The sequence below is a fragment of the Triticum dicoccoides genome, chromosome 3B (assembly GCF_002162155.2).
Source record: "Triticum dicoccoides isolate Atlit2015 ecotype Zavitan chromosome 3B, WEW_v2.0, whole genome shotgun sequence".
Lineage (NCBI taxonomy): Eukaryota > Viridiplantae > Streptophyta > Magnoliopsida > Poales > Poaceae > Triticum > Triticum dicoccoides.
This window is the reverse complement of record NC_041385.1, coordinates 485,225,294-485,249,869: the sequence shown is the minus strand read 5'-3', so window position 1 is coordinate 485,249,869 and position 24,576 is coordinate 485,225,294. Positions and strand designations below refer to the sequence as shown.

The 24,576-nt window shown below is 43.6% G+C and overlaps 2 protein-coding genes across 25 annotated transcripts; one reads left to right on the top strand and one right to left on the bottom strand.

Annotated features, from left to right (window-relative positions):
- Positions 1-868: 868 nt before the first annotated feature.
- LOC119276673 lies at positions 869-11,955 on the top strand. 23 transcript variants are annotated; one of them, XR_005136724.1, is made up of 15 exons: positions 869-1,927; positions 2,021-2,115; positions 2,195-2,245; positions 2,375-2,470; positions 2,765-2,858; positions 2,977-3,023; positions 3,652-5,002; positions 5,090-5,192; positions 6,063-6,142; positions 6,447-6,529; positions 7,070-7,149; positions 8,225-8,276; positions 9,429-9,553; positions 10,153-10,272; positions 11,581-11,955. XR_005136724.1 is itself a non-coding variant. In XM_037557804.1 (11 exons), the coding sequence occupies exons 5-10, from the start codon at positions 4,982-4,984 to the stop codon at positions 8,269-8,271; spliced, it is 414 nt and encodes a 137-aa protein (XP_037413701.1). In that variant the 5' UTR covers positions 869-1,927; positions 2,195-2,245; positions 2,334-2,470; positions 2,977-3,023; positions 3,652-4,981; the 3' UTR covers positions 8,272-8,276; positions 8,538-8,875. The 23 variants fall into 23 exon arrangements, 1 of the variants encoding a protein (XP_037413701.1); XR_005136726.1 differs by lacking the exons at positions 2,021-2,115; positions 2,765-2,858 and having other exon boundaries at positions 2,334-2,470; positions 3,652-3,737; positions 4,677-5,002; XR_005136728.1 differs by lacking the exons at positions 2,021-2,115; positions 2,765-2,858 and having other exon boundaries at positions 2,334-2,470; positions 3,652-3,737; positions 4,648-5,002.
- Positions 11,956-17,212: 5,257 nt separating this feature from the next.
- On the bottom strand, positions 17,213-23,956 carry LOC119276672 (coatomer subunit beta-1-like). 2 transcript variants are annotated; one of them, XM_037557803.1, is made up of 5 exons: positions 21,664-23,956; positions 20,565-21,077; positions 20,322-20,407; positions 17,648-17,754; positions 17,213-17,564 (listed from the first exon to the last, which is right to left on the bottom strand). In XM_037557803.1, exons 1-5 carry the CDS (start codon positions 23,749-23,751, stop codon positions 17,551-17,553), a joined length of 2,808 nt encoding a protein of 935 aa, XP_037413700.1. In that variant the 5' UTR covers positions 23,752-23,956; the 3' UTR covers positions 17,213-17,550. The 2 variants fall into 2 exon arrangements, with proteins under 2 accessions (XP_037413700.1, XP_037413699.1); XM_037557802.1 differs by having other exon boundaries at positions 17,213-17,754.
- Positions 23,957-24,576: the final 620 nt, after the last annotated feature.

The window sequence follows — 24,576 nt, the reverse complement described above, 5'->3', positions numbered from 1 at the left end:
GCAGATATTTTTCAAGATCAATTGCTGAGACCTATTTGGAATCGGTAGTAGCTACAGTGCATCTCCACCTCACAATATCTATGAACTCGTTGAGTACCTCCTGTACTCATCCGTTGTACTTTCACCCCTTTAGAATCCATACACATGAGAAACCGGAGGATCACGAAGCAGATGAAGAGTTCTTCTATAAGAAGTCGGACTTATCAATTGGGGCCCAAGGTGTCAACTACGTCCTCATCGATGGAGCTTAGCAAGATGAAGGGATGCCAAATCAGTAGGCATAGGCTAGTCATCGAAATAGACTTAGTCACGGCAATCGTGACCAAGACTAGGATTACCAGATCGTAGTTTCATAGTGGTACATTGTATTTTGGTACCAGTAGTTGGAATCTTTTGGATCTTTTTGAATGAGTTGTAAGTATATGAGTTGGTTTGTTATCTAGTGTTGGTTGGACCTGCTATGTTTCTATTGTACAACTCTGAGGGGTATAAGGTTCATGAGATGGTGTCTCATGGGTGTTATATGAAAGACTGACATACTACACCATGTAGTGGTATGGTGGGTCGCCGCAAACAACTAACTCCATTGTAGAATCCAGAAATAAGAGAAGGAGGGATGGACAAGCCTCCTCAGAGCTCAGTGATTCTGGGCCGTTGGATGCGATCTCTTTGCGTTTTGGACCGTTGGATATCGCTCCTGATCGACCTCGTCTGTCGGATCAAAAAAAGTTACTGCTGGAATGAATAGTTACCGTCGTTCATGCCATCGCGTGTAATTACCGTGCCCCCACAGGGGCATTTTCGTCATTTCACATGGTTGGAAATATATCCAATAGCGACGGGTGTGACCTAGCCGTCTCTCCTCCTGCACTCGCGCAGCCGCCTCCGCTCTCCAACCCTCTCCCCGATCTCTCCCTTCCCTCGTACCTCGCCGCCCCATCCACATCGCGCCGCCGCCGCCCCTCAAACCTCGCCGCCGCGGACCTCTCTCACGCCCACGTTCTTCCTCCCGCGCTCCTACCCCTTCTTCCCCAGCCGCCGCCGCCGCCCCCATCCCCCCCGTCACGCCGTCGCGGGTCTCCTCGCGCAAGCGCACGACCTCGCCATCCCTGGGACGATCTGGGCCGGCGCGCTTCTGGACGATCTGGGGCGTCGAGCTTGGCCCTCGCCATCCCTGGGAGGGCGTTGGTGAGCGCCAAGCCGTCATCCTCGTGTCGACCTGCCCCTCCCGGTGCGCTTGGTAGCCCGACGACTCGACCGTGGTGTCCACGTTGGCACGCGGTGGGCTCAAGTGGCCCTTCCCGCCGCCGTCGCCGGCAAGCTCATCCGCGCGCTCATGGCGCGGCAGCACGGCTCCGTCAAGCCCAATGAGGCATCCATCCCCGAGGGCAGCGAGCCGAACCTGGGCGGAGCCGCCGCCAGGGGGCGTACCGGCGAGGGGCTGCGTCCACCTTGCCGTCGAGTGCCTCCTCCCCTCCGGCCGCCCCGATTCCCTCTTCATCCTCCAGCTCCAGCCCAACCCCGACACCCCGGACGTCAAGCGGGCCTTCCGTCACCTCGCCAACCTCCTGGCCCCTCGGCGCGATCCCCATCCCCGGCTGACACCGCCCTTCGCGCCGTTGAAGAGGCCTTCGCCCACCTCTTCGAGAGCGCCTCCACCAGCGCCGGTTTCGCTCCTGCTGCTCCCGGCGGCGTCTCCGTCCTAGAGATGTGCTCTGGACGGTCTGCCCCCACTGCTGCCATGTGCACGAGTACGAGCGCATGCTGGTGGGGCGTTTGCTTGGGTGCTCGAACCCCTGGTTCATGTGCGTGTTCGTGGCTACCTAGCCCGTGCGTCTGCCCTCTCCCTGCTCGCCGGTCGCCGCCGCTCGGGTTGTTCGCAGGCTAAGCCACGGATTGTGTACGAAATATTCACAGCAAAGCAACGGTAAGCTTGCTCTATCCTTGAATAAATCTTTGCATACTTTATTTGGGTTGCCATCATATGTTTATCCTTATGTATCCTATTGAAATTGAATAGATCAAACAGAGACCCAGTTACAACAGAGATACGAAAATTGAGTAGTCAATATAGCAGCTGCAGTGTGAACTTCTGTTTTCCCGTAGTAACTTCAGGTGGGTTTGGTGCATTCACCAATCAAATTAGTTCATTTTTATCTCTAATGTTGTTTTGTGCATCTTTCGGTTGTTGCAGAAAAAAGTCTCTCTACCTGGGTTAAGAAATTCAGAACTTTACAGTGAGCAGGTGTGTAAAATTATATCTCGAATCAAATAAAGTTTTCTGTGCACATTGTCATGCCACAATACTTGAATTGTTATATTTTTTTTCCAAGGAGAATGTGGACCTTATAAGGTCTATACATGCAAGATTCAGGAATTGGAAACGGAAGTAACATGGCAGAAGTTCTCCACTGGGCTCAAGGGGATGAATCGGTTAACTACAGAGAGCTTCAACATGGTGGCAACCTGGGTGAGCTACCTTTTGTTGATCCTTGCTGCTTGCTGATATTGTGGTATCTCTAGCCTGATTTTAGTGCGCTAGCGACAATTAGCACTGCTAAACTTGAAACCAAAATGAAGCTATGAGTTATCCCATAAGTTGTGTAGAAAACGAGATTCATCTTCAAATCAAGTCATGTTTATTCTTATTGTTTCAAGGAACATCCTGCTATTGTTTTTACCTCCTGAATTGTCAAGTATTAAAATGTAAAAATATAAAAATTCACTGAATTAAGAACTTCCATATTGTTTTCTATTTTACCAGTTTGGAATCCATTGATCACCGATTGTGTGTATGTTCTGATCCAAGAAGCAAATTTTTCTGTTCAATCCTTTTGTTGAGGCTTGCAGAAAAACAGGTTAATCTATCTTTTGTTCACATGCCTTGCTACCTAATTTTACATGAGCTTGCTTCACGGATGTACATATTTTTCTTTATCCTGTAATGTTGACGGGCTCATTTTTCTGGTAGTGAAGAAGTGAGAGGAAGTGGAAGGATATAAGGTAGCTTCTGCAGAATCCAAGTAAGACTTTGTTCCTTACCCATGCTTGAACAAAGAGCAGCACACAACATGTATGTTAGTGTTTCAATTTCAAATGAGGGAATTTCATATCATTAATAGTGGTAACTAATGATTTAAAGTAACTTTTAGTTCTGCTAAAATTATTTTTCTTTTTTGAATTTCCACAAAATGGAATAGTAATGATTTTAAGCTAAATAATGAGTTCTCTTTGTGTGTCGCTAGGTAATAGAAGGAATAAGAAGCAAGTTTTATATATATTATATGGAATACTTCTTTTAAATAGCTATTGAGTTATGCCGTGTAGTTTCTTCTTGGTGTGTATGTTGTTCTTATGCTATATAAGATGGTGACTATTTAATTTACTGTCATACGGTTAATTCCTTTGAAATTCTTGGTCACCTGCTTAGATAGTGACAAATAGTGTATTCTTTATTTATTTTTTTGTGCTGAGATCTTCATTTATATGCAGAACCAAACATGTAGGTAGCCTAAAAGTACATTTAAAACGCAAATCGCCCTAAGATATCCCAGTGTGTGGTTTAACCTGAACATATCTTAACTTGCAAATAAGCATGATTTTCTTACAACTTGCTTCTCTGATGTCTCCCTTATTTGCATTCTTAATCAGTATACTTGGAGTCCACATCCAAGATCAAAGCATCTAGCTCTGTTCACTCAGGTTCTCAGGAGTATCTCACAAATGAGTCATCATAGGTGAGAGATGTCTCATCCAGCCGGACGATATTATTGACCATTTAATAGCAGCTGACCAACAGTTTTAGTAATTAGAGAAGAAGACAATTCCACAGAAGCAAAGCCAGTGCATTGGTTGGGAGCTAAATTAGCAGGCATGCTACCTATACTAAATACATGTTGTGCTTCATCTCCCTTCTGTCCTTCTATGTATTGAACTCATTGGCATATGATGTAACCTGTTAATATTCTTAATGAAATCACCCATAATGGGCATTTTTCTTAAATAAAAGATTACAGTATACCATGACTAAGGCTTCATACAGGATTGTGTCTCCCTTGGTGTTATTTGCAACAGCTGAGTAGCTCCGGAGAGTGTCAACATATGTGCCCAAACTCAGTAGAACAAGCACTAACGATAGCAGAACTTGAAAAATCGAGGAGATGGCTGCTCTCACCATATAGTTCAAAGGTTCACTATCCAATGATGCTATTTATGTTTAGGGTACTTATTGTATAACTGGTTATAACAGATATGTTGTTTTATGATGACATATCTTTAGGAAAGAACATATTCAAATAGAGAAATTTTGCTGTGTTAGATTTTTATTATTACCAAGTATACGAGTTTGCTCTATCTGGTTGTCTCAAAGTATAACAGTTATACGAGAATATGATAATCAATTGCATGTTTGTGAAGAACAGAGCCCTGTAGGTGTGGCAGTATGGCCTCTTTCTAGAGACATACTTGACTGCTTATTAAGTTGTGGGTTGTTTTTTGACAGATATATTTTCTCACTTTCTTACAACAACTTAGTCTCCAGTTATTTTACAAGTCTGGTTCGCAAGTGTTGTTTCGTTCCATCTCCAGTTTGATTATTGTTTTTTTTGGCGAGAAAATTTCTGATCTATTCATCAACTGTCAAGGCAGTACAATTCCTATTTTTATTTTTTAAACAGGGTTCCTAGATCAAATTGTCTGGGCTGGGACAAGAAAAGGAACATGCTCTTGACTGAGCGCGGGCCGCGGAGATGGTGAGGATGCCGAGCTGTCTGCGGCATGGTCGTTGCTCCTCCGGACTTGGTAGGAGGAGTGAGGAGGTCGATCCATCCTCGGCTTCGTTGTCGTCGTGCGTCCGTCAAGAGATGCTCGCGCGCCGGGAGACGAATCCACATCTGCTCCTGCTCGACTGCTTCCAAATCGAGTGACGCATGCTTCTGCTTGCTATGGAGGCCGCTGCTCTGATCCGCTCCAACTGCCAGCGATGTTCCTCCTCAAGGTCAAGGTTGGTACCCATATTTGCTTCAGTTTGCTCTTCCCCCTCTCACTTACCTTCCCTCTCATGCATGCGCTTGGTTTCTTCCTCACGCAGGCAGGCTGGGTGGGCTCCTCGTCGGCGTCGGCTTTCCCTGCCTGCCACTGCTTTCTGATGGAGCGGACCTTTGGATGCTCCTGTGCCTCTGGTGGTGGGCTAGGTAACTCTCTTTCTTTAATGTGCTCGTGGTCATCTGTATGCACTTCAAGCAGGGGGGCAAGCAGCTAGACTGAATACGAATCTCCTTGCAGTGTTTTACTAAAAGAAAAATCATAACAACATTACAAATAGTAAGTTGTTTCTCACTAACAAAACATCAGTTTAATTTGATGGTTCGACACTGATTTGCACTACTTGAGAAATTATTAGGATTTACAAACTAAACTGGACATTATAAACAGCAAGCAAAAAAACATGTCATAGAACCACCCCTTGTTGTTCCATGTAGAAAACTGAAACTATAACCATGTACTCCCTCTGTACAGAAATATAAGAGTGTTTAGATCACTACTTGCCCAAGCAACACCAACATAGATATGGGGGAGGAAGAGGAGACCTGGATGTCACGTTCCGTCTCCCATAAGTGACTGCGATGGGAGGATCATGTCTCCGACATCCTCCTGCAAGCCTGCAACTGCTGCCTGCCCTAGCAACGTAATAAGGCGAGCCTCCCGCCCCACAACTTATGGGAGCAAGAACTAGAGATAAAATATGATAACAAATGTTTACCAATATAATTATGATGTTGCCTGGGCAGTGAAGGTACTGGTGCCCGTGCGACGCATCATTGTTGTAATGGAAAATAGCATAATTTAGACGCCTAATTTGTAGTTGTGCAAGTTGTATCCTTTTTGAGGTGGAGCAACTTTGTGGTCTGCTAATTTAGAGAGACTGGTTGGCCTTCAATTATTTGTGTCGTTGCTTGATCCTACTAGCTCAGTGTGCATTGGTTGTTTAATTGTTTCCTGTTTATACCCCCTACACGCACTAACCTTTTTATCTAGCACTAATGGTATTTATTTTATCACAGGTTGGAACTGCTCTGTTGGATCCTTACCTTTCTTTTGCAGCGACACTGAATGGTTTGGCTGGTCCACAATACAGTCTCAGGTAATCTTGATTTTACATGGTGAATGTTCTCTGTTGCATCATGATCAACCTGTGCTTGCCAAATGGATCTCCTTAAACAAATTCTTCCTAATAAATTGCAAAAGTCCTAATGGAGAAAAATTATGTTCATGCCCTTCTAAAATGATGTATGTACTTGTTGGCTTTGCGAGTTCCTCGCAGATTGTGCTTTTCATTCTTATGTAGCAATCACTTCTCTAGGTGAAAAAATGATAGAAACAAATGCTCGGTTTAAATTTGTTAGATCCTTGATTCATTGCTAAGGTGTGCAATTTATTTTGGATAGGGATGGATGGTCAAGTTGTATATGGCTTCCACCATGTACGAGATGAAAAGCCATATCTTGCTCAAGGACCAGTTGCAAATAAGGTGCCGAAAGAAATTCCTTAATGGTGTAATATGTAGCGGCTTAATGCTTTAATGTATGTCATTGTTAAGTGATATCTTTATGGAAGCCCATAGTAATTTACTGAAATGTTTTGGTGAGGAGCTTAGCATTCAGAATGTGCTGGTTAGCAACATCTTCATCATTAGTTAAGTTGTCTTCTATCAGTAGGATATAAGTATGGCAGACTCATAGATCACGTGATGTTGCACACATATGAAAGAACTCATGCACCCAAGTTGTCCCATATTATTATTATGTGGATCCAGCTGTATACTTGATAGATAAGCTGGATGTGCAAGTTTTCTAGAATATGTAACTTCTGAATAACAAGAAACTGGTTTCAAACGCTCCTTTTCATTTGTTGTATCATAGTTATCGGGTACCTAAGAATTCTATGTCGTGGAAGGTAATGTCAAAATAGGTTTTTTTGTGATGAGCGCAATTAAGAGTGTCAACACAGTATTAAAACTAGATTAAACATTAGCTCTGACCAGATGGCAATATATTTTGTCATATTACAGGGTAGTTAAAGAGTGGATGCCCAACTGCTCTGATGTAGGCCGCTCCGAATCAATTATCCGATATATGGCATCTCTTGAAGGTAACTAAGAAACCGGCGACCCAGTTTTTGTTGTGCCTGCATTATTTGCTATGCCAGAATACTTCCCGTTACCCAGTTCTACTTTGGTATTTCCTTCTGCATCGGCTTATTAGATTTCAACCTTACATGTTCATCTTGGAAAAGATCTTACATCATAATTTGGTGTCTCCGTTCAGTGCTAATCAATAAAAAAAATTGTTGTTTCTTGTAATGATGAACATTTTATAGTTGTAGCATAATTAGATGATGATATTGTTAAAGGTTAACTGATTTATGAACATACTTCCATTATTATTTTGCATATCACCATTTCTTTTACTGTATACACGCTTTCAAAAGTTGGCTAGGTAATTGGTTCACACGTAGTGTGCAGTGACATACCTCATGCAAATATAATCCACGATATTGTCTATTTCTATTGTGTGCTCACATGACCACCGGAATATTTCACTAATTTATATGCTTAGGCAGGTTCACTGGATGATATGCATCATGGACCGTAGGTACTATTTGGTTTAGTTTAATACAATCTGCTGATATTAAGGTATAATAACTGAAAACTTCCAGAGGTTAATGGGAAGGCAGAACTGATAAGCATAAGCATAAGCAGCTAGAAATGTTTTGTCTGCTTGTGAACAGATAAAGCCAAAAAAGAATGTGCGTTATGAGTATAAAAATAGCACGCCATATGAGTATAAGTAAGAATACTAATGAGCTTTCGCTCATGCTTATGAACTGATCCATCTACTTATATAGAATGATGAGATGTGATCATGCACGTGCATTATCCAATTTCTTACTACTAATTAGATAAGTTCAGCTATAACGGAGTTGGTATCATGCCCTTTTACATTGTGTACATTGTTTGGTCTTCAAGATAAAATCATGCTGTTTTTTTTTCTCATTTGAATGTGAATGACATGATGCGTGTTTCTGTGCTCGCTGGTCCTCTTTTGTCCTGACCATTATGAATTTATAGCATTTCATATATACATAATTAATTTTTCCCATTTAGATATCATATGATTTTCCTTCTACCAATACTACTATTTATGGTCTCATGCCTCTCTGTCAGGATTCTCAGTGGTCTCATGCCTCTCTGTCAGGATTCTCCCAGTTTGAAAGAGGTACACAAACGTTACTTTCTTTGTCAGGGTTTGTCTACATTTATCTTTAAGGCTACAACCTGGAGTCTCATGGGGGTGTGAAGATGATACCCAAGTAATCTAGGGCATTGCTTTGTTAGGGGTTCACTTATGTACAAGAATGGCATGTTCTTTCTTGTGTAATATATCGTGGTTTTTTTCTGCTCAACACCATCTAGACTATGTATCACTGTAACCTGCTTTATGGTTTGGACCTGAGCGCTGGAGCATGGTGCTGGACAGGGAACGAGTCCCTAAGACCGCTCTTTGGAATTCCAATATAGATGAAGATAGAAGTGAAATTTGAGGGCCAACAGATATGTTGTATCGTGGATGTCCCCCTTTACATCATTGTTTTATGAAATGCACTAACGCTCCTGGAAGGTTGTTCTGAGTATATTTGTATATTTTTTACAACAAGTATGATTTGGTGTGAAGTTATCCAATGTCGTGTGATGAACCTTGATGTTTAGTATTGAATCATTAGCAAGTGTTTAGTAACCTGCTTTTTTAGATGTTACCTTTGTAGCGAAGTTGTTTTTGGCATAACTTTAATCTATATTGGGCAGTTGCCTTGCTTATGCATGGATGTGCTGCAAACTTTGTTTTAGATTAGGACATTGCTCTCTCATGTTCGCCCTCTTGGTACTGAACTGGATGGAAGTGGTTACCTTTCATGGTCTCATGAATGTACTGAACAATCTCACGACGATGTTGAACTCGATGATGTCTTCTATTAGAAATGAATGTTTCTTCTTCTTTTTCCTCTTCTTCTTCTTCTTCGTTATTTTATTGTCCTATTTCAATACGTACGCTAAACCAGGATTTCTACTAACTCGAGAATTACTTGCTTCACCATATCGTTAGGACCGGCACCCTCGCGCCAAGGCGCGTTGCCGATCTGGTTAACATTTTAGGTTAATGCCTTGCTGGATGCCATTTTAGGCTGTTGTGTACATGTGGGTAGTTCATTGGCGCCTAGGTTCTGTGGTCTATATTTGTGAGCTACTCATTATAGTCGTTGTCGATATTAACTCCTGTGCATGTTTGCTTCTGAATCAATCATCTGCTCTCTACTACATGTAAGTGAAATTGCAGTTTGGATTTCTGATGTCTGGATATTAACTCTTGCAGGGTGTGTGAGAACATCTCCATTGTCCTCTGCAGTAACAAGGTTTCTGTGAAGAACTGGCAGGTTAAAGCCAAGAGCAACTACAACTAGGAGAAGCCCTTCCTTTACCTTGCAAGGAAGCTGGCTGGTAATTGTCTCCCTCCCCATTGCTTTCATTTGCCTGTGACCTCACATCATATATGTATTTTAGTGTTCTGGTTCCATAAACAAATGGATTGGCGATTTGCCTTTGATGCAACTTGTGCAGGCACAAAGCTGAGCATGCGGCGCGGTTACTGCCTGATGACCATGACAATCTGATCGAGTAGATCAATCATGAGTTCTATCATACTTTGAGCCAAATCTTCGTGCTTTTTTCTTTTATTTGGTTATACTGTGTAAATAGGAATCAATAATAAAAGTAGATGGTACAAAGTTAATATATATCTTCATTTGTCCATTGGTCTTGCGAAGCAAGTTAATATATATCTTCATTGGTCTTGCGAAGCAAGTTAATATATATCTTCATTTATATAGCATCTCTGGTGTTCCATTATGTTCAGCTTGGTCCCTTAGTTACTTTCTCGGCCCTCTTGGCTGCCACCGAATGGATTTTTATATTTTTGTATATCTTGCTCAGTGTCCTATGCTCCATATACGCTTTTCTATATATTAAAACAGTTGCATGAAAGTGATACATATATGTGATGATCTCTGACTTGACCTGTGCTGGGATTACTCCTGCAGCAGTCAGTATCCAGTACAACGGGTTCTGGGACGTGGGGTGGAGTAGCTACGACGGGGAGGAGCCCTGCGATGACCTCAAGCCTACTACCGCTACCACCAGCATCAAGTCAGAAAAGGAAGGTACTAACTAAACTACATAAATATTCCTAGCTTCGGAAAGAAAAGATTTTAACTCGGGCCGCCCTGAACAACCCTGTGATGTGTCGTTTGGACATGTGAATTCAATTGGTAGCATTGATAGATAAACTGAGCCGGCTATGAGTGCTCTGGCTAGAGAGTTTCTGAATTTTTACGTCCCTGCTATCTCTTGGTCATATGCTTTTAGGTTACAGCTCAATAACAGAAAAACATCAGAAAATAATCAAATGGATGCAAATAATTTCAGTTCTAAAATACAACTTTATCTTTTGGCATGGTCTTATCTTGATGCGATTTCCATTCCAGAATATGAATTGTTTCCAGAAAGTGTCGTTTTAGTTAATAGACTACAGTCAGTATTATTCTTTGAATGCCTGCAACCTCCAACTAATTGTATTTGTATAACCATATCTATATATTTGGGTTGTGCTTGTAATCTAGAAACAAGGCATCAAATCCAGATATTCAAGCACATACTAATTTCTTCGAACATGCTACATTGAGTAAAGAAGCTGTATTTGCCAAAATTACTTTTGTTTACACTTGAAATTGTTCAATATGTATCCATTGCAAAACAAGGCATTTTGATAACACTCCTATGACAAGTGTGTTTTATATATTTTAGAAATGGGCATCATCTAGCTGGACCGCTAATATTTGTACAGGGTAGCAATTTTGTTTTGGACTCATTACTATTTTCTATATATGATTATCATATGAGGTGGTGGTGGACTGATGGTTACCCCTTGGCCCAAAGGTTGAGGAAGATCACTCAACTAGCCCTCTGTCCAGCTGTGTGACATGTATATGCAGTAGGCTTATGTGTTTCAAATTATAGGAGTGATCTTGATTTGTTATGTTGAATGCGGCGCCTTAATCATGCTCTGTAAGAGTGCTATTAATTAGAAACTTTCATACTACTCCCTCCGTTACTTTATATAAGGTGTATTTATTTTTCCAAAAGTCAAACGAGGCCATGTTTGACCAAGTTTTTAGAAAAATATATCAAATTGTTTCCAAAAGTCAAACGAGGCTAAAATATTTTGGTTTGAGCTTGAGACTTGGTTACAGCAGAAATTTCTCATGGAATATACTTAAATCCATGGAAAATAATAAATTGAGGTCTTTTATTATTGTTTTGCAGGTTATGAATATGATCTTATTGTGCTCCACTTGATCCATAACTAAATGTCACAATAGTAGCTCATATGCACTTCTGCTTTGCTGTACAACCATTTATTGCTTTGTATTGCCAGCATGCTCTAAAATGCTTAGAACATGCTTTTGCAGACTGCTTTTTTATGGGGAGAGGTTTAATTGTTTCAACCAAGTCAAAGGCAAAAGGAAGGCACACATCTGCTTCCCTCCTGGTGTTCACATATACTGTTGATGTTGAAATAATTATTGAAGACTGAACTATAGAAAGATGGGATTAGAATTAGGAGATATGTAAATATGTAATTTCTCTCGAAGATGGGCTCAGAATTAGAAGAACCATATCTGTTGATCTCTTTCACTATCGTTAGGACCAACTTTTTTATATCATGATACATTTTCCATGTTCAAATTCCTAAAGCACTGAAGAGAGGTTTCAATTTCCTAATAGTACATGTTCAAATTGTTGTTGTATGTGACCTTAGATAGAAGGATGTGCACTTGTGATTATCCCTTTCCCTTTTTGTATCAGAGCTTTGTGCCAAAAAACTGCTTTGGTGCCGAGACAATTACCTTGCAACATTAATCTTGGCTGAAATTGTGCACCTTTACTAGATCAATCATGTTTGTCAGTGTTAAATAATTAGGCACATAATAAGATGAGATCATAGTGTAATCAAGTTTTGTGCCTAAAAAAATCTTGGAGGATATCTATGTATAGTAGGCTTATTATGTTTTTTGGGTGCCTTGTAGAATACTAAGATAAGATAAATTTAATTTCATCTTTTATATTCTTTTATGTTAAAGAGGCTACATTGTATCCAGATCACTTAATATTATCCAAAGTGATTCTCTTTCATACAGACCAAATTAGTTCCTCGCTGTCCATGAGACGCACTATTTGAATAGTTTGTCTAACGTGACATGTCCTTTAGCATATCCATGCATTGCAACATGCAAGCAAATCAAATGAATGAGTGTGGACAAAGTTATATATCAAGCAAATCGGATGAAGGCGTGTGGACAAAGTTATATATCTAACAGTCAACCATGTAGTTTACTATTATGCAGTATGAAAAACAGTGTAAATAAGTTATCTGAGACTAATACTGCTATGGCCTGCTTTTGGTTTCTATCATACCAAACCTTGCTTAGGTATTTCATGTCACATTTTATAACAAATGCGCTGATGGCATGTAGATAGGGCCATTTTTTAGATATTTTACGGGGTGATTACTGTTGTGAGTATCTACCAACACCTACTCTTTGAGTAATATCAGATATATTTCTATACTGAGATATAGAGTAATATCAGATGTTAATCGGAAAAGAGTTATATCAGGGGTTTGATCATTGAACTTTTTTTTTATTCAATCCTGATTAAGTTGTCCTGTACATGTGTTAAACTTGCCTTTCTACTAATGCATAATGCAGTTTGAACTTTCACTGCTTGGCCATATCAGTTGGACTGGCACCCTCGCGCCGAGGCACGTTGCCGATCTAGTAGGTAATATACTAGAAGGGTTGGGAATGCTTTGCTGTGCCATTGGTGTTATTTGGTTTCTTAAATAAATCACTTTGTTTCAGAATATAAGGTGTATTACTTTTTTAAATAGTCAAACCTTTTAAGTTTGAACAAATTTGTAGAGAAAATATATCAAAATCTATAATATTATATCAATATGGTTAGATTAATCATGAAATGAATTTTCATTTTTTTTGTTTAATATTGTGGATGTCGATATTTTTGCTCGAAAATTGGTCAAAGCTTAAGAAATTCGACTTTTCATTAAACTAATACCCCTTATAGTTTGGGACTGATGGAATATTTAGTTTGACAGGTGAGGGAGATGATGGGGCGTGTTTTATTTTTATTTATAATGTGATGATTTGGTGGGCCTTTTGTGGTTGATTATATGTTATCCACTAACCAACTTATATTTATGTGAGAAAAAATTTATGTCGGTGGTTTAATGTACTATATTTGTGCTACATTATCACATGGTTTTTTTGTATGGCGGGATGGCGCGTGGGATTGATATATTTTTATAGGTCAGTTGTTGCTAATTGATTTCAAAAATCGTTGACCCGGTCAAAATCGTAAGACAAATCCCAAATTGAATATCTCAATTGGATGAAAGGGTTTCAAAATTAGAGAACATATTGAATTAAAAGAATTGAATGAGAGCCCAGGAAATTGTTGACCCAGTCAAAATTGGGTGACCCGGTCCTAAATTGAATACCTCAATTAATGGTGATACCTTAAAAAGTAGGAAGCACAGTGTATAGTATAAAAGAATTCAATGAAAAAGTTTTGAGAAATTGTTGATTCCATCAAAAAAATTGGCCCAATTCTAGTTGGAGACCTGAATTGATTGTCGACGCTTTAAAACTAGGGAGCATAGTGTATATATATAAAGGATATCTGTAGTCGGTACCTCGAGTTTAAACTTATCCAATTAGCATAAGTCTCAAGAAAGCTAGGACATACTTCCTCTGTCCCGCAAAATAAGACGCTATTGCATCTAATATGTGAACAAGACGTTATTACATTCAATATGCTCACATTGGATGTAATACCGTATTATATTATGAGATAGTGGGAGTATATAATATGCATTATGGTATGGACCACGAGTCTTTCAACGGGTCAGGAAGTATAGGGGCACGCAACAAGCTACATATGTTGAAAGAGTATTTGATCCCTACCTGGACCTAATTTTTTGCAAGTTATTATCATTACAATCATCTGTCATTATTCTCATCGTGTTTCCAAATGCTTTTTACTATGACGACTGTGTCCGAGTTTGCAGGAAATCCAAAGCGACCCATAAAGTGGGACATGTTGTTTTAAGTTTGATGTGTGAAAATTATAGGATGGATGAATATTGTTTCTATTGTATTGATCCGACCCTTGTATAGGGTATATATAAGAGTACAAGAGGGATAGAGACTTGGAGTACAAGACAAGTTACATGTGGTTTAAACTAATTCTATCTCTATCTCTTTATCTCTAACTTAAACCCAATTATATTTCTAACATTCCCCCTCAGTCACAGTGGGAGTGAAGCGGACGGGTACGACTGAATTTGAAGTCTTGCGCTTTTGTCGTCTTCTCCATTGCACCATCATCAACTGCGTCTCTGATGGGTTGGCACCTAGGGCGGTGACTGCCTCCCCTTCTGGTGCCTTCATGCCTTCTCCTCTATTCCCTCCCGCAGTCACAACGGGAGTGGCGTGGACGCTAGTGACGACGCGGACGCTGTTGACTGAAGTTGTTGCCGATGAGTTGCTGTAGACGTAGCCGTGTGGTCGATGTCGAGGTAGCCGGTCAGGGTGATGTAGCCGTGGTCGATGGTGTGGTCGTCGTGGATGATGAAACCGCACAAAGCCGGAGGCGCAAAAAAATGCGCTATGACGAGGCGATGAGTCCGCCGGTTTTGCCAAGACCGAAGGAAGCCCATCGAGCACACATCGGTTTTGCCAGAACCGTGTGGCTGTGTAGGGTCGTCACTGTAGTGACGCCGTGTCGATGCAGTCGTGTTGTCGTGGATGACGCGGTCGATGCCGTCGTCGTGACGCAATCATTGCCGTCGTCATGGTCGCGTCTTGCAGAAAACATCTGTCAGAGAACGCTAGTTGTCCATCTTGTGGACGAGGCGATGGCGGTGTGTCGACGATGATGTTGGCGAAGACCATGTTGATGAAGACCTTGGCGGTGAAGTGTCGACGATGCAGCGACATGTCGACGATGATGCGTCGCTTGGAGGCGTCCCTCGTGGGGACGGGGTGTCGATGTCGTGTCGTGCTGAAGAAGTATGTTGGGTCGTAGCCTGGCATATTCGTACAACTCGATGAAGAGATTCGGCTCGATGAATATCTGGTGCAGATGGCGTCGATTTAGCATGCTCGGTGCGCCCGAGGTCGATGATGGTGTAGTTTGTTGGTTCGAAGCAGATCGCTCTGTGTGATCTTGGTGCACATCGGCTGGTGACGCTGTGACCACGTGCGTTCAAGGACTCACGGTGGATGGAGATCACGGTGTCGAAGTCGTATGCTGCGTTCTGGGCGGGACAGCCGTCGTCGTAGGAGTCGTTGTAGGCACCGCCGACCGGGAGATCCGCGTAGAGGATGGATGACTGCCCGGGATTAACGCCCTCCGCCGATCGGACGTGCGTATCCTGCTTCTGTTCTTCTGGTGCTCGCTGCGTCCCCTGGTGGAGACCAGCTTGAATCCTCAAGGCGACAATAGGATGTTGTTGAAGACCCACGCTGCAGCCGGGTGTCGCCCGATCAAAGCCGCCCGGAGTTGCGCCCGTGCCCAAGATGCCGCGTTGGCGGCACCGCAGGACGACGCTCCGAGCCGATCGGTGTGGAGTTCACTCTCCATGTTGATGCACCTGTATGCGTGCGGCTGTGGGCGCATGCCAGCGCCTCGACGGAGCCGCTGCCCTGTGTGCCAGCTCGTTCGGCCGGCCGGGGCTGCTCCGTCCAGCGTCCATGTGGGACGCGTTGCGTAAGGTCGGTGTCGCACGTTTGCTGCCGCCGGAGACGTCGGATTCTGTGCGAGTCATTGGAGTTCTAGATGCCGATATCTGCATTGATTTTCACCGGATTTTGAGGGTTGAGAGATTTATTGATGGCTAAAAGAAACTAATCTACTCGAATTTTGGAATTTGGAATTGATCTAATCTAAGAAATTGATCTAATCTACGGAATCGATTGAAACTTTGATTGATCGAGTGCCGCGCCCCCGGGAGAGGAGATTAATCTCCCCGGGGGTGGCGCGCTGCGGAAGTGGTGTAAAGTTCTAGGATCGGCGTCGCGAGACTAACCGCTCTAATACCATGTGAAAATTATAGGATGGATGAATATTGTGTTGTTTCTATTGTATTGATCCGACCCTTGTGTAGGGTATATATAGGAGTACAAGAAGGGTAGAGACTTGGAGTACAAGACAAGTTACATGTGGTTTAAACTAATTCTATCTCTATCTCTTTATCTCTAACTTAAACCCAATTATATTTCTAACATGATGTACTCATGAAATGGGAAAGAACTAGATCAACCAATTTGCAAGATGAGTATTCATTGTTCCAGAATTTTACATTCTTCCACGTGAAAACTCCAAGATGATGACTTATAATACTCATATACGATGGTTGCGAGCGAAGGAAAAGATTTTTGATGCACTTTCTCAACAACATCGACAATGAAGCTGTAGACAACATCATTAGTTTTTTCACTCTATGCAGATGATGATGCATTGTAATACTCCTTGATTTGTACTCCCTCTGTCCCACAATATAAGATATTTTTGCAAGCTAAACTAACTTGCAAAAACATCTTATATTACAGTTATATTACAGGACGGAGGGAGTAATATTTTTGTATCCTATGCTTACAAGTAGAAAAATATGAAAATGAGGAGAATTAGAGCAAGTGGGTGAGCGTGAGCAGCGAGAGTTTTTTCGTTCCATGCTAGTAATCAGACTATAGAAACAGCGGTCGCACTAGGGTTTTATATGTTTGATGTCAGATTTATAAGATTTCCCCAAAGAAAGGCTTAACAGAGACAATAAGCTTAAATTCCAGAAACCGGAAAAGATAGTGAACATAGTTTAACAATTATCATGTTGCGGAAATATTTTCTGGCTCATGTCAACCGTATCACAGTAAAGAATGAAACCAGGACACAAAACCAGCACACAGTTAAGTGCAAGGACATTATTTATTTTGCACAGCTTAACACAAAACCAGCACACAGTTAAGTGCAAGGACATTATTTACTTTGCACAGCTTAACACAGGTAATAAGCTCAAACTCCAGAAATCGGAAGACATAGGGATAACCGTTTCTCATTGCGTCCCTCCCCCAAGAGATTGTGTTAGAAGATAAACTTTAAGGCAGTTTATGGATGAAATGATACTCGAAAAAAGTGGCCCGAAGTCCAACAGCATATGTACATCATTCAGTACAATGATAATAGTGGAATTGCTTATCATATAACAACATAGATGCACCATATTATCACTTCAAACTGACATTAGTGATGCTGAAACATCTTGTAAGGGTAACAACGCTTCTGACAGGCTCATGGCTCCGTCAACTGTAGCCTGCTGCGTAACGACAATTGTATGAGCCAAATTAAGTACGAGTCCTCGGACATTGCCACGTATAGTGATGTACCCGCTGAGCTTACAGTTGGCTTGCTTCTCCACACTGATGTTCACCAAAGCATCCTCGCCAAACACACTCTTGGCATAGAGATTGACAGCAACTAACCCACAGTCCCCATCAAACGCAGACCTGATGTCAAAGTTGCATATGAAGTAGAAAAGTTACCATATATATTTTTTCAAAACGGAGGCAAAAGGATTGCCTCATCAATTAATTAAGAAGAGAATTGCCGAGTCAATTTATGGAAAGCCGGGCAAAAACCGATACAAACAAAATCAGTCAACACAAAACACCACGACCACATAGACGGCCCACCAAATGCTCCCGATACACAACAACCACAACCCTCAACACACTTCTACAATGCAACGGAACCCCCGGGGAAAAAACCGACAACTACTGACTCACAAGAAAGCCACGTCGACAACACGAGAAACTAAGAACCTCCAGCTGCTCACTTGACAGAGGTGAATCTTGTCCCTCACTCGGGGTCGCCGGCGTGCCCACCTTCATACAGACTCGTGATCTGCAGCACCGAAGCCATGAGCATGGCGATGGACTCGCCCTCAATGGAAGACAACATAGGAGAGAAGGTAGGCATCGGCGATGAAGCCATATAACTCCAACCCCTATCCTCGACGGAGCAAACTCGGTCGTACAAGAAGAATGGACGTCAGAGAGGTCTGCAACATAGCCGGCACAAGCGAGAGCCTACTCAGAGCAGCCTCCGCTCGCTCCAAAAAGCTCCCAACACGAGCCGGACAGCCTTGTAGCAACGCAGTCTGGTCAGCCAAAGGGGCTGCAACATCAGCACGGACGTGGTTGTCGAGCCAACGGTAGCAGAGACGAACGACGCACAAGACCATGGCGAAGCACCTTTGGAGGGGAGTGCGGATCTCATCGGACCCTCACATGAAGTAGGAGCAAGACGATGCACAACGCCGAGGCAGGACAAGGGCGGCACATGGGCTGCGGCATCCACGCGCACAGTGACCATTCTCCAAACAACAGGAGCACCACAGCGGATCTTTGCAATCAGCCGCACGATGCCCATGAGCGAGGTGCAACATCTACCATGGAGCCAAGCGGGGATGGGACGACAAGCCACGTTAGCACCTCCTACCAACCCTCACTTGTGTCCGCGTCATGCCCCACGCACATCCCTCCGGAGTCAAGGGCCTTTGTGGCAGCCGACGGTGTCTAGGGAGCCAACTCCTCTTCGTCATCGTCGTCAGCAGCAGAGGCCCACAACACCGCTCGTGGTGGTAGCGTCACAGCCAGTTCCTCTTCACAGCCCACGTCGTCCCCATTGGCTGAGGCAACAGGGGCCAGCAACAACACACCCAAGGCGGCTCCGGCAAACAGGATAGGGGCGGCTGGAGTCGGGTGACAAGCAGTTGTCTACACAGGCCCGAAACAGAGCGTGCACGCGGCCTCACACCCCCATCCTCCCTCCTGAACCCGCAAGCTGGGGGCAGCGTCCGCGGTTGACGGAAACGTCAGCAGCCAGGATTGTGCTTGCAGCCTGAGCGCACGACGCAGACGGCGGAAGGATGACATGTGCAGCAGCGGGAGACGCCACTGGAATGGTGGCCGCCGCGGAGGATCGGACGAGCAGCATTGCCGGGCGAACCAGGAGAAAGGGCGCCATCAACACTGGTGTGGGAGAGGGCTCCGCGGGGTACCCAGATCCAGTCACGGGGCCGCAACGGAGGACGGAGATCCGAGCGTCGCGGACGCAAGAGCGTCATCCCTTGACGCTGAGCCGAGCCTTGGAGAAGAGAGAGGTCAAGCACGGGACTCCGGATCTAGCCTGGGCAACTGCAGAGCTAGCCGAAGAAGGGAGATCGAGGCGCCGCCGCCAAGGGCGCTCACCCGACACGGGTGCTGCCGCGGGAGCCCATCAGCGGCTCTCCATGTAAAAGTAAAGTTACCACATATGATGTACAAAGGCCACCGACCTTAGCGATCTGACAGGCAGCGGCATGCAACTATGTTTTTGGCATGCTCTCCACATCAGGAATTCTCTTTCCAACTATCAAGTCCCACACTTACAGATTAGCTCTGTACTACGTTTTTTTAACCGGGCTAAACCCCTTTCCATTATTAAAACATAACGGAAATACAGCCGATCCAAAAGTTCAGGAGACTGCTCTGTTCTTCGTTGCAACAGCTTTTCAATGATCCAACTAATTACCTCGGGAAAAGCATTCTCAGAGTGCAAATGTACTTCTACATGAAAATATGGTTATTTGGAGAGTTCTACATGAAAATATGGTTATTTGGAGTATATTGGTTCCTGCAAAGGAAAGTAAAATTTCCATTTGGACATCTAGTGTTCGCTACTTTGCTTTGGTGAAAATAACTGAAGCATATTTCTTGTAGTTTGTGTGATCAGATACTCAGTTATTAATTACATCAGAATCTTACACTCAAAACCTATGAAACAAACATTCGTACCATAATGCCGGAATGGGCAATGCAAACAAAAAACAGTTACTCTAGTATATATGGAATACAAAAACAGTAAAGTGATAGAGTAATTCATGGTTGTGTTACTATAAAACATATATCATGCTCTTGTGTGTGGCTATACTTTGATGGAATGCATAGCATTCATAGAGATACTGTATTATTAATGTATCAAAGCATGTCACATGCAGATTAATGTGAAAGGTAAGTTTCTTTGAACTTACAGTGGTGTTAGACATGTCATGTTTGTGGACTTGATTATGAAATTCACAAATTCATTCTCATCATGAAGCACCGTGTTGACCTTCAACTGACAAAAAAGAACAGTAAAAGTAGTATAAGACAAACACATATGAATTACACTAGAAAGGAGCATAAAAATGATACTCCCTTCAATCCATATTAATTGAATGCAATGAAGTAAAACAAGGCATCTGAAGTCAAGAGAATATAAGTATCTCTTGTACCTTAATTTTGCACCAACACTCAGCCCACATTTTCCGGAAACCTACATCACTACATGTAGCAGCTGTCATGTAATCTGCGATGTTAATGATCATATCTTTTAGGATCACCTCTGAAAGCTCCATTGCATCTGAAGTCTCATAAACAATGCGACCAACTATAATTCCAACGTTCGTTGAGGACATCTTAATGTTAGCCTGGATTTGCTCGCATGCCTCAGGAGCCACAGTGTACTTCTTAGTGCGCTCAACTATCGCAGTTTTACTCGCTGTTGCAAACTCCACGCACAAATTGTGCAGTGTTTCTTCAGTTCGGTTTATGACTGTAACATCAAGCACAGTATCATAATATCGATTTAAGGTAACTAATCCTTCAGCATACACAGGATCACTGAACCCTGTCAACTGAACAAGGCGTTTCAGTTTATTTGCATCATATGTGCCCTTCATAACTTCACCAGTTGCAGCCATTAAATCACCTCGGACCTCATCTTCCAACTCAAGTTGGTCCAGTTCCTACGGAAAAAAATGCAAAGAAATTAATGGTAGTATAGAGAATCACACACAGTAAGTTAACACACCCTCGAAAAGACGATCGAGGACTATGGCTTTGTTATCAGCTATAGAGTATAGAGAATTCCAGAACATTAATTTAACACGCCCTCAAAAAAGATGTGGACTATGGCTTCGTTATCAGCTATTGTTATACAGTGACAGAAGTAACACTGCTTTGTTATCCCTCTGATATAATACAGTACTATAAGTATTCAACATATAGCTCCAGGCACCATTAGTGGTTGAAGGATGTACTATTTGTGAAGGAGCAATTAATTTTCCTAATATAAGTGATTGTATACTAAGATGAAGAATCATTGAACGATACAAAGTACGCCTAGTAGGAAATTGTTCATTATCCCGAATGGAGAAATTAATTTGGGGTGAAAATGGAATGTCAGGAAAAATGCACCAATGTATTGATTACTGAACGTATCAAGGCAAATGTTTCTTTTCTAGATATGCATGCATCATTCCATGATTTAACTGGAACTTAATGAAGTAGTAAGAGAAATCAATCAGAACTCCTAAGTAATTTCTCTCTCACCCTCCTGCTCCTCAGGTGGTAGAAATCAATGGAATCATCAGGATGTGCATAGGCATTATGTGCCTTGACCTTCATCTTCTCATTCTTCATGAACTGCTTCTCAGCAATGACCATCTTTGTGAAGCTCTGGCGGCATGACAGCAACCAGACCTTCCTTGCATGATCATCAGTGCTACAAAGCAACCTAATACAAAACACAATCCTGTCATATGAGTCGCTGTCAATAGGGTGGGGAAGGTAAGAGCACTTCCCCAGCTGCAGTATAGACACCATGATCAGCAAGGACTCCGCCGATGCATTGTTTGTTACCACCTTAGATGGCTGAACCTCCTCCAGCCTCAACACAAGCTTGGCCAACGTACATGCAACAACAGCAGCCAAGTGAAAATCACCCGACATAATGAGAAATCTGAGATTATGCCTGGAATCAAACAACCCACTAGTAAGAGCAGGATTAAAAATGGAATCATCGGTCGCAGCACTCTGTGTGGCACAAGTGTCATTTAGAAGAGCGACAAGTAGTCTTTTAGAAAATAGAGTAGATGAGTCCATGGCTGGATGGTCTGGCTTGGATGAATCAATTGACTCGCTTTCCTCGGAGACAGCATAGAAGGGCTGATCTCCAAGTGACTCCTTAATAGTAGAAATGGCTTTCTCGACCTCAAATAGCGAAAGCGAGTACTCCCCAAGGATCCAGAGAGCACACGAACAGATGAAGGAATCCTTGATCTTATATAATGTACCAATCAGCTCATGTATAATGGAGAAACGCATGAAAGGTTTGGTCTCGATGACCTCACGCATAAACAGAACAACATCAGATGCTGAAGCAACATCACCATAACCAAGGAAGCCCAAGAGGAGGTGCACCACTGGTCCAGCCACTTCTGGGTATACCACGGCACAGGCATGGATCGCCTGCAGTAGCATCTGGTAGTACTCATTGGCAAACTCCAGCAGACTGTACATTAATTCATAGACCTCCTCCTTCAGGGCAAACACCACGTCCCCCACATTTTGTGGGGTGAGCAAACCAAGCACCAAATCCAGAACTTTCTTCTTGACAACCAGATCAGGGCTAGCGAGTTCGCGCAGAATGTCCATGACAAAATTGACCATCATGTAACGGTGCGAGATGTGCAGCTCGTGCAGGCGGTCCAATATAATGAGCTTCACATTGCTGTCACGTTGTGAATTGAGCAACTGGCAGTAGGTTTTTGCAGCAGCGTTGATCAAGGTCGGTGTATGGGACACAGACAACAGCGTGCACGCGCAGTGATACACAACAGCAGTTGAGCCAGTAGAGAGGAGGGAGCTGATGACCTCAATATACCTGCGACAGAAAAGGCGTCTGTGATGGTTCTTGTGAGGGTGGTTGACACAGACTTTGCGGAAGAAATCAAGGGCGGCCATCTGGAGGGGGTCAGGCCACTCGGTGAAGCCGACAGCATTGCTGAGCAAGTAGAAGATGGCCTGAACCTGGGAGCAGTCGCAGAGACTGAGGAACGCGTTCCTCCGTGCAGTTGGGTCCTGCTCGATGACGAGAGCACGTCCCACAATGTAAGACGCATCTGGGAGGAGCTGCTTGCCATCACGCAGGCGGTAGATCGCTGAGATGGCAGAGAACACATGTCGGCGGACGAAAGGGTGCTGGTGCTTGAGGTTGGCAAGAACGGCAGGCACAAGAGGCTCGAGCAGCTCCGGCTCGTTGAGCCGACAAAGGAACCGCAGTGTGACGCCGCGGATGTACTCATTGGGGTGTTGGAGGTTGTTGCGGAGGATGTGGGAGATGAGGATCATCTCCGGGCTGACCTTGCCGGAGGCTCCGTCCCGTTTGTCGACGACCTCGAGGTAGAGGAGGAGGAGCCTTTGGATGACGTGTTCCTCGGAGGGGACAACGTAGCGGACGACGGTGGCAAGGAGGTGCGGGATCGTGTAGCCGTTGAGGAGGAGCATGATGGCGCGCTTCAGGGCGTCGACCTTGGCGCCGACGTCGCTACCCTCGAGGTCCGCCTTGATCTTCTCGGCCGTGGAGAGGCAGCTCTTATCCAAGGGCACCAGAAAGGTGCACCGGGACTCCTCGCTCATGGTCGGCGGCCGCTGGGCCGGATCCAGATCTGATCTGCCACGACCGAGATCTGCGACGCTTGATATGACCTGTGGGGTGGATCTGGGAGGAGGGCACCTGAAGAAGGGATGCCCGCCGGTGTAGAGACTGAACGCCGAGAAGTTCGACTGGCAGTCCGCCGGAATTTTTTCCTCGTGCGGAGCTTGTACCGCCCCCAGAACTAGAGTCGCCTTTGTGTCACTGACATGTGGGGTCCGGTCCCAGTGACACAAAGGGGGACTTATGATCAAAGGCACACGAACTGTGGGGTTATCATTAAATCCCCGGACAACGATAGATGGCAATTCAGCCCTGTCGGCAGAGCCCGACTCTATTCGTCGTCCCAGTCCGAGCGCACTCCTTTTTGTTTCCTCTTTTTTTTCCCCAAATGATATAACGCTCACAAGCAAAAATACTACTTCCTCTCTCTCAGTTTACAGAGCGTGCGTGTATCCCTAGGTCGTCAATTTGACCAACCTAATACAAGTCATATATTACAAAAAATATAATAATATAAACTTCAAATGTTCTATTTTTAAAAGATATAATTTTTGTGTTATATAGTTTATATTAGGGTGGTCAAATTGGCAACCTAGATATACGCGTAGGACTTGTAAACTGAGACGGAGGGAGTACTCTTATGTAATTAGACTAAGGATAACGTTTCGAGCCGGGGCGCCGGCCGAAGATTGGGCCGGTCGCACCCGAGCCTTGCGATCCGTCTGGATCGTGCGTCGTACAGGGCCACGAGCATTACTTCTCCGAATCGTTTTTTCCCTTTTCTTGCACTTCTTCTTCCTCACGAT

What these genes read in the sequence shown, in the direction of transcription:
- LOC119276672 (XM_037557802.1), bottom strand. Translation starts at nt 23,751, where the DNA reads ATGAGCGAGGAGTCCCGGTGCACCTTTCTGGTGCCCTTGGATAAGAGC. An exon ending in ACCACCTGAGGAGCAGGAGG is followed by an intron (nt 21,078 to 21,663) that starts GTGAGAGAGAAA and finishes TTTTTTCCGTAG; the next exon opens with GAACTGGACCAACTTGAGTT. An exon ending in AGTGTTGGTGCAAAATTAAG is followed by an intron (nt 20,408 to 20,564) that starts GTACAAGAGATA and finishes CTTTTTTGTCAG; the next exon opens with TTGAAGGTCAACACGGTGCT.
- LOC119276673 (XM_037557804.1), top strand. Translation starts at nt 4,982, where the DNA reads ATGTTCCTCCTCAAGGTCAAG. An exon ending in TGTTCCTCCTCAAGGTCAAG is followed by an intron (nt 5,003 to 5,089) that starts GTTGGTACCCAT and finishes TTCCTCACGCAG; the next exon opens with GCAGGCTGGGTGGGCTCCTC. An exon ending in TGCCTCTGGTGGTGGGCTAG is followed by an intron (nt 5,193 to 6,062) that starts GTAACTCTCTTT and finishes ATTTTATCACAG; the next exon opens with GTTGGAACTGCTCTGTTGGA.